This window comes from Fulmarus glacialis, unplaced genomic scaffold (assembly GCF_000690835.1).
Source record: "Fulmarus glacialis isolate BGI_N327 unplaced genomic scaffold, ASM69083v1 scaffold10902, whole genome shotgun sequence".
In the NCBI taxonomy this organism is placed as follows: Eukaryota; Metazoa; Chordata; class Aves; order Procellariiformes; family Procellariidae; genus Fulmarus; species Fulmarus glacialis.
The window spans coordinates 325-9812 of record NW_009197171.1 but is presented as its reverse complement, the minus strand read 5'-3'; the positions used below and the strand labels follow the sequence as shown (position 1 = coordinate 9812).

The window sequence follows — 9488 nt, the reverse complement described above, 5'->3', positions numbered from 1 at the left end:
GAGCTCAGTGCTGCGCTACCCCGGTGCAGGGCTTGGGACTGCACAGTTTGAAAAGCGGTCCTGGATAAAAGGGCTGCAAAGGGCAGGACCGGGCGCCCTGGGGTGCATTGCCCATGGACGGTTTCCTGCCCCTGCCTGGATGGGACCACTCCCCTGGCAAGATGAAAACCTCCAGCCTGTCTGGGAGGAAAAGCTGCATCCTCCTGGTGCTGAGCAGGGAACTGCTGCGCTCACTTACTGTGTTGGCAGGATTCTCCGAAATGAATCTCTCGTTCAGGTCTTTGTAAAACACCATGAGGTTTGCGAGGTCCGTCCTGAGAGGAGAAACAGAAGGCAGGCTGAAGGTTTAGTAAAACGATAACATGAAACATACTGAAAAACTATGCAAATAACCTGTTGGACCAGTAGGGCTGGGCCGCTCTAAGGGAGCTTTTTCCCCAATTGCCATCATTAGGGCTGCTGAGATTATATCTGAGCTTGAGGTGCAAGCTAGAAACACATACATGGAACCTTACTTGTTCAGCTTCTTGTTGATTTTTTGCCCTTTGTCCCAAGAGAGAACTCGAAGCATCCAGTCCTGGAAAAAAGACAGAAAATACTGCTGTATGTGTGATTTCTACACTGTGTGTGCTTGTGTAGAAATCCCCTGGAAAGGGAGCTCGTGCTCCACACCTCCTCGGACCAGCTTGGGTGCCAGAATTGAATGCGTGTGATGGGCCACCTGTCCCGGAGGGGATGTCCCAGCCCACAAGCCAAATTTTAGTTTAATGGTGAACTCCTGGCGGGGAAGCCCTGACCTGGATGCTACAGACTGAGCCTCTGGGAGGAGCACCATTGAAGTGCTAACGAATACCCCAGGGGCCCCCTGCTTCTGGGCTGAACCTCTGGGTTTATTTAATGCCTTGCTGTGCCATGCTGCTGTCACGGCGGAGTGCAATTAGGAACTGACCTCTGACACGGTGGATGGCCACTGGGCGATGCTGGTGGTGAGCGCCCACTCCTTGAAGCTGGAGATAGAGGCAGGCTGTCAATTGTGAGCTTCAATTCCCATGCACAGGCAGCATTTTACCTCTGGTTGTGGGCAGGACTTACCTGCAGGCATCTTTGCAGATTTGCTGGCAGCCCAGCTGCTCCTTCACGAACTTTTCATGCAGTCTGTAGTAGCAGTACACTGCAAGAAGGGAGCAGGACACGTGTATGAGAAGCTGGAAAGAAAAGCAATGATCTTTTGCTACCTGTGCTGGAGTGGGGCTTCTGGGGTGTAGGTGGCCTTTGTGGCCATCACCTATGTGGTGGGGATAAAAAGATTTGCCCTGTAAATATTGCAAAATACTCTTGAGAAGTGGTTGTCACTTGCTATAGGCATGAACAATTGCCTCACCCAGTCAAGTCCTCCAATCGACCCTTCTGTGGTGTGCACAAATGACAAGCAATTAAGACAACTGCCAGAAACGAGTCAATCTAAACAAGAGAGGCAGTTTCAGGCTCTGCGGTATTGGGTCTTAAGTGGGCTAAGGCAGATTCGCCTCTTCCCAGCGTGGTGTGTGGCTGGGGTGGTGCTGGGTGCAGGCAGGGCTGTGCCGACCGGGGACAGCACTGTGGAGGGATGTGGCTGGCAGCAGGCACGCGCAATGCGGAAGGTGTTTAAACACTTACTCCAGTTGGGGTTTTTCTTGTAGTTGCAGTACTCTGCCCCAGCAGGTAAGGGCTGCGCATACTGGGCACAGCCACACGAGTCCACCATGGCCTTCTGAAAGCAGGAGTGCAGGCAAATCTGGGGGAGATAAACCAAGAGCTGGTGTCTAAGAAGCACAGGCTGCTGCGCCAAGCTCCAGGCTTGCGTGCACCTAAAAACATCATGTTTATGATAGTAGCAATAAGATGGGAACCCATTTCCCTGGGCCTTCAGGCTAGTGAATACAAATACAGGCAGAAAGTGCCATAGGTTTAGGCTCTAGTGCAAGGAATAAGAATATAATCCTCTCTGAGGGGGGTGTGTGTGAATGCCCCTGCTTCCCCTGTAACGATCAAAAGCTTCAATGTTGCAGTTGCTCTTTCCACAGCCAAGGAGAAGGTTTTCGGTCTGCCGTGGCACATGGTCCATGAATCAACAACTAGGTGTGGGATGTGACTCACTAGTGAAAATGTTCACAGCTTTGACCAAATTGTGTTGGTGCATCTTTGGAGACCTGAAGTTGTAAGGATTAATAGGGCAGTAGAGTCAGTGTTTTGTGCTAAAACAATCAGTTGGAACAAGCAGGAACTGAACTTCTCTTTTTGAAATCCCAGTTTTCAAGCCTTTTGGTCCCAGTCCCAGCCCTCCTAAGCCCTGAGTTTCAGTGAAGTACTGTTATTAAAAACCTGAGATAATGTCTGTGTGATCCTACCTGGCAATACATCACAGCAGATTTCAAGTATAATACCCCATAAAATAAAAATCCAGCCTAGGCACAGGCTTGCAGTAGGCAGCAGCTAATATAATTATGATTCTTCAGGAGGAGAGTGCCAGAACAACTGACACTCTCCAAGAGGACCCAATTACAGAAACCATGCAAAATTAGTGGAAACTTACTCTGTAAACAAACATCCTGCTATCTGGATACTGATTAGATGGTATCTGTTATTCTTGGAGTCCTAAAGGTCACAATTTCTGGCTTCAAGGGTTACTAAGCTGCAACATTTACTTGGCCAATATTTTCCAGTCTCACATTGCTTGAAAATTGCCTAATGAGCTAATGTTCTCTTTTTATCTAACAGGGCGCCTAAGGGAACTTCAAACTGAACCACTTAGGAATAAAACTTGGATTTTTAAAAACTGCTGTAGTATTTTACATCAGTCGTTAAAAGCAGTGACCCTACGCCTGGACTGTTCACAATCTCAGATCCTGAACTACAGAATATGGTAAAGCTTTTTATGAAGGTAATTTTCAAGCGACTGATAAAAACAAATATAACAGATTTACCTGGAGTGAGTAGCTCTTGTTATAGAGATTTTCTACTGGTATGTCAGCACCAGTCTCCGTACAGTCACTGTAGGGTTTGCTCAGCTTGCGAGACCGAGTCTGAGAACCAGAAAAGAACAAATCTTGGTTTTTGGAGTTCACAGAGAAACCAAAGGATTTAGTGGCAGTTCATCACGATTCGGAAACTGTTAGTGATGGGGCAGGTTTGAACAGCATGTTTACCTTTTGCCGTCTCAAATGATTTGTCAATCACTTGACAAACCAAGGGGTTTTTGTGGTTTGTAAGGTCCATTTCCCAAAACACTGCTCTGGCTGGATCATCTGCTGTTTCTGTTGATTTTTGGAATGCAGAGATGGTATGATCATAACAGTGAGGATTTTTCAAAGCAGAGTAATTCGTATGTATGTTTTCTCTCATTGCAAAGTCCTAGAGGCTATGCATCGTTTATCCGGGATGTGTGTTTGTGTTTTGAGGGAAGGAGGTTGTTGGGTTTTTTTTGTTTTGTTTTCTGTGAAGACCCACACCTTCCTGAGCTGTTGTTGCACTGGCTACTCCTGTTCTGTGGCTAAAACAGCACTTCAGGCTCTGCTAATGCTCAACAGCACCTCTCTAAAATCACTCTAAATCAAATGTTTGTATCTCCTTCAGGACTTTTTCCAGGTACTGCTTTGACCCTTCCTTTCCGATGAATGCTAACACCTTTTTCTGAATGTTAACACCTTTTCCTGTTCTGCAATCTCTGTCTGGAGAAAAGAGCTCTGAAACGCCAAGTGCTGTGCCTGCAAGGTCTGCTGAAACCAGGGCGCTGGGAGCTCTCAAATTCACAAGACTTGATTCAGGCTACATCGTCTGCTTCCTGCAGACTGCCCTACCTCGCTCAGCCCTAAATGTACTATCTTTCTGCAGTAATTATCCACTTTATAACAAAGAAAGTGGCCTGAAACCACAAGAAATGTCACGCATTTAAGAATCCATTCGCCTATCTTTCTCTTCAGAGTTTAAAATTAGGGGCTGATCCTACGAAGGATCAATTCAGTAGGAACCTGAGAAATGCCTGCTTACCTTTAAGGCACTGACTATAGATCTACAGGTTACTGAGGTCAAACCTGGGAGCGCATTACTATTTTTGTCTGCAGCAATAGAAGGCTACGGGCATGTATGATGCAAGTCAGCTTTTTTAGAAAGATGCTCAAATCTCTCTTTGGAGGGAACACAGAAATATGTGATTTCAATATTAGAGATAGATTACTTCTGAAAACTGAATGAAACCAGCTTATAATATGCTTTTAGCTTCTGCAGACAATCTAACGCCAGGACACCTGCCTCAGTCTACTGCTGCTAGCAGATGATAGATCCTTTGTATAGAATTTTTTTGTCATGGCTTATACTCCTACAAAAGCTTACTTGTTCATTCAGGTACTGAAATAATTTCCAAACTAAATATTTAACTAAAGCACTGAAACTCCTACCAAGCAATGCCTTGTTTGCATTCCAAACATCTTGGAATATTTTTGGAGGTGGGGGGAAGTCCTAGTACACAGCAGAAATACATAAGCGATAACCTAGACACTGACGTTCACATTTGGAAAACAGCGATTGCCATGCTCAAGCCTCTAGTGAGCAGAGTTGTGTGTGGCACATGTCTGCTGTGTCCCCCTTCATGTATTTGGAGTGGGTACAAGGACTGATCCAGCACCTTGGTGGTGCAGCCCTGTCCTGACAATCACGACTCCCCCTTGGCAGGCTCTCTGGAGTTTTCCTTTACTGGCAGTATAGTGATCACCAGCTTTTCTTTTGCGTCCAGAAATTGTGTCCAGCTTCTATTTTGGCTGTTACGTTAGGATGCAATCAGATCACTTCCTCATGCCAAATCTTTTAAACACAGCCACAGAGATATGTTCAGCCTTGTTTTTTATACTATATACGACAGTCCAAATCCACTGTGCCAGGAAAATATTACGTTAAATATTGAGACTCTGCCTGCAGTTACTTCTCCTGTACGGTGTAATAGTTATAAAGGAAATAATCTTGTGAGACTCTGCCTCCTTTACACTGTTCTGGTTCTGATACTTTCTATTCACTTTTTGTTTGTTAGGTAGCATTTATCCCCACGGGTTAGACCAAGCAGTTGCTGCCACGGTTTTCCAGACAGCTGGAAGATCGTTAACGATTTGCACATTTTAAAACCATCAGCCCTGTTTTTAATATCTTTTCTAATGCGTGGACTATCTCGATCTGGCACACCCAGCCAGGACAGATAAGCTGGCTGGCTGATGCATTTGACCCAACCATCAGTGAAGAAAAGGCAGAACTAAAATACTCACTTAACAGACCATCTAGATGAAAGGGGAAAGTCTGGCTTGCCTGATGGCACTGCTTTCACTTCTCTACCACAGAAAGAAGCCCCTTAGGTCAAATGCCTTGTCTGCACTACACTAATTGGGGCAATTTGGAGCTGCAGCCCTCCCTGCCCTTGCAAGACGCTTCACTAAGCTGGCAAAGGCAGAGTCACTGCCCACCAGGTTTTTTTTACAGCTGGAATAGCAAGAAACCCAGAAAAACGAGACTTACACCCACAAAACAGTTAAACGGGTTGTGCTGCAGTCAACTCTACAGACCTGACCCTAATGTGGGTTTCCCACAGCTCGAGCTTGTTCTCTTCCACCCCTGGAACCTGCGTGGGATGCAAACTTGTCTGCTTATTGCTAAAGCGAAACGGGGCACTTGACAACACATTTCTGTGGTTGTGGATTTTGCTGTGAAAACAAAACAAAAAAATCCCCTGGAAAGCCAAGGGGTCAGAGAAAAGGGAGAACAAACAAAATCCCGGCAGCTGTTTGGTTTATAAAGACCTGATTTTCCAACAGCCTCTGTGCTTCCTTTGCACAGAGGCTGTTGGAAAATCAGGTCTTTGTTCAGAAAAGTGCTATCACAGGATTTTCCTTGGGGCGCTTCAGCTCAAGTGCGAGGTATTAGACACCTTCCAGCTACTGGCTACATTCAAACATCGTACCAGTTCATATTTACATCTGTTTCAAGGAAATGGTGCTGTGCACCTGGAAACAAGATTGCTGTCACTCACAAAGTGCATCCCTATGGAGGTGGCTGCTGCAGTCTCAATTTCTGTGCCAATGTCTTCAATGAAGGGATATTCGTTTTGGTCATGGACAATGATCTTGGCTCCTGTGGATGTCACCAGGAAGGGGTTGTAGTCTGCTTCATCTATATACAGAACCACCTGCAATCCTGAAGAACAGAGACAAGGCAGGAGCGGAGTTACACCAGAAGCCAAAGCCATTTTTTCTGGTCAGGGAGGGCAGCACAGTTTACTTAATATTAACTGGTCTTAAGTAGAACTGTAACAACCAAGCAAAGCCTTTGCAGTGCTAGACTGAGACCCTTGCAGCAAGCAATGTCCCTCCGCGGCCCCAAGTACAGCAAACAAATAATGTCTCCGTAGAACGTGGCTGAAACCTACTTTAAGAAGTTATATAACTGGGAAGCAGTAATTTCAGATGGAAAACATTAGTGATGCAATGATATTATCTTTGTATTCTCTGGCAATAGTTTGCACTAGTTCAAACAAGCATTTCCCCAATCAGCTTGCACATCTAGAGCCAACACATCAATCACTCTCCAGCAGGATCCAGTTCACTGAACTGCTCGTTATCTAATAGTTCCTCTGCAAACTCAGTTTCCTTACCATACTCGCTGCCTCCCGTGGAGGTGCTCAGGATCGTCCCGTTTTCCCCACTGTTGAAGGTATAGCAATTGCCATGCAGGGGATGATGGAAACGAGTGAAGTGTCTGAAAGAAATCAAATATTGTTACATTGCCCTCTGCAGTTCTAACTGTCTGTGGGAGAAAATCAGCAGATTTGGGCTTTTTCTTTTGGCAGAGACATAGCAGGACTGTATATTTCTTTCTTTTTTTTTTTGACAAGCAATTTATTTTGCTGAAAAGTGTGGGTCTTTTTCTTAGTATCTTGAAACTACATGGAAAAATGATCTGGCTTAATAGCATCAGGAAATGAAAAGTTTAGGAGGTTTTTGTGTGGGAATGGGGGCTGAGTGGGTGGGGGAAGCAGATCTACAGAAGTAGCAGGAAGGTGGCGGTGGAGGGGACAGAGTCCTCTTTCATTTGACAGCCAAGTGTCTAAAGGAACACGAATCTTCATTTTTCAGAAAAGATGTCATAGCCACTGTCATGCAGGGGAGGCTGAGGACACACCCTCGTGATTCAAGCACATTCATGTCTTTCCTGTGAACATCTCCTCCCACTCAAGCAAACGTCTTCATTCCAAGAAAAGATGTTATGCATTTGCACAATTACAGACGCAAGCAAAATGCCTTCAGTAATGAGAATTACAGTGCAGCTTGCTTTGCGCATAGCAGTGGGGAAATTGCTAAACCCGTGTACAAGTGCAATCTTATCCCCACAACCGCACAGGGGAACTCTGCCGTTATCCCCAGTATGAAGGGATGACTCTCCTGCTACCAGGACACACAAGAATCGTGCTGCCACAATCATAAGTAGGTAATTTGAATCTGCCAAAAAACATGGGTTTATCCAAAATGTGGACAGCAGAACACTAAGACAAATTAAATTAAAGAGTGTAATTAAAGTTCACGAAGACGCGAATGTTTGCTTTCATCTAAAAATGGAAACGGTTCCTGCTGGAATTCAGCAAATACCAAATATTCAATTCGTATGTATTATGTACTTGGAAATAAGCTGTTAAGCTGGCAGGTATTTTCTGTGCACTGACCTTTTGTCACAAGATAAGCCATCAAAGAAACATGTCAGTAGAAGGTCATCAGCAGAATAACTCAATTTTTCTTTAGTCTCCAGGGGAATTTGTGCCATGATGTTCATGTAATGCAGCTTGTACCATTCTTGGATAGCATTAACACCAGAACTGAATGTATAAAGTGCACACTCACTGCTGTTGTTTGCATCGCACTGATAATTACAAAGGGGAAAAAGCATTTCAGATGAAATGAAATTCTACAAGGTATGTGTGATACCGTTTCTCTTCCACAGTAATAACCACGTACGAAGTTATAGTAGCACAAAGGGGACAAAGGGGCATCAGAGATCTTTCATTCAGGGCTAAGTGACACAATCAAATGTTTCAGGCCCAAAGGACAGGTCACGGAAGGCACTAAGCCTATTTGGGTAGACTTCAGGAAGGCGTTTCTCTTCCAGAGAGCTGGAGATGAATCTGCAGGCAGCCATAGAGGCATGGCAGAATAAGCAAAAGAGCAGAGGGAGTGGTATTTCACTATAAAGCCACCTAAGCAAGCAGCAAAACTGGCTGGAGGGATACCAATCCAAAACACCCCTTTGTTGCCCCACAAGGAACTTTTTGGCCAAGGAAGAGCAACACTCACCAGCTGAAAGCCGATGATATCATTTGAATCCCCAGAGTTCACTATGGACGAATCCTTGTGAAAGACACTGCCCTCTATTTTCCTCTTCTGGCCACTGCGAAAGTCAGTCACTGTCTTTGACAAGTCCTCAAACTTCAGCAGAGGGATCTGTTTGAAGAAGTCACTCCCTGTACTGTTCCACTCATCCACCGACCGGCGTACCTTGGACTTGCCCTCTGAAAATCCATAGAAAGTCTCCAAAGCTTTTTTTGTCTCTTTGTCCAATTCAGATAAATAGTCTTTCATGGAACTGTACCTGCATTGGAGACAATGTGATAGAAAGTGACATCCCATCTCACCTCACCACCTAGCTGCAACGTCTTGCCTGCTGCACTGCGAATCTCATTGCTCAGGACAGAATTCTTTGTTGCAGACTCACATCAATTTACATCGGTGTGGGCAGACACAGCTATGCCGCGGAGAGACCTCAGAGCAAGGACCATAAGAAGTGAAGCAGACAACTACAGAGAAAGCCCTTGCAGATTCCCAAGCTCTTTGAAGGTTGCGTAGCAAGCCCAAGGAGGCAGAGCATGTGGAAATAAGACTTCTGCATCTGCGCCAAGAGGCACCGAAGTGCTGGATCGCCTGCAGGGACTGGGGTGGGTAGCTGGCAGCAGAACAGACATCAGTGTAAAGTGTAATTTGGCAGGAGAAAAACTATTGTTGATTGATAATGTCAAAGCATCCTATAAGGAAAGAAAGAGGCAACAGAGGAGCGACAGATGTTCCCTTTCCATTCCTCAGGAGACACTGTTGTTTGTAATCCTGGAACTTTGGTCCTGGGAAGAAGGGAATTTGAAGAGAACCACGGAGCCGACCAGGGACTGTCTCGAGCAGAAAGCTAGATCGACTGAGTCTAGCTCAGCAGGCAGCAAGTGAAGGGTGTGACTACAATCCACATGCGTCTGAAGAGCATCAGCACAGAGGTGGACACGTTACTCAAAGTGCCGAAGAGGGAAAACCCGCGGCTGGGAAAGACTGCTGACGAGCAGCGCTGGGGTGCAGCAGGATAAGCCCGGGAAGGGATCTGGTGCTGGGCTGGTGAGGGGACGACGAATTCGCCCGCAGTCCGCGGCGGGGGACCACCCTCTC

The 9488-nt window shown here is 45.8% G+C and overlaps 1 protein-coding gene across 1 annotated transcript in view; it reads right to left on the bottom strand.

The window, feature by feature from the left end:
• Positions 1-9488, bottom strand: part of SCNN1G (sodium channel, non-voltage-gated 1, gamma subunit) — a gene marked incomplete at its 5' end in the record, with an annotated part of 10379 nt that overhangs the window by 571 nt on the left and 320 nt on the right. Inside the window, 10 exon segments of the mRNA XM_009572446.1 lie at positions 239-314; positions 516-577; positions 950-1007; positions 1093-1171; positions 1657-1774; positions 2964-3062; positions 6047-6210; positions 6668-6771; positions 7733-7926; positions 8358-8652. Coding sequence (XP_009570741.1) covers positions 239-314; positions 516-577; positions 950-1007; positions 1093-1171; positions 1657-1774; positions 2964-3062; positions 6047-6210; positions 6668-6771; positions 7733-7926; positions 8358-8652 — 1249 coding nt within the window.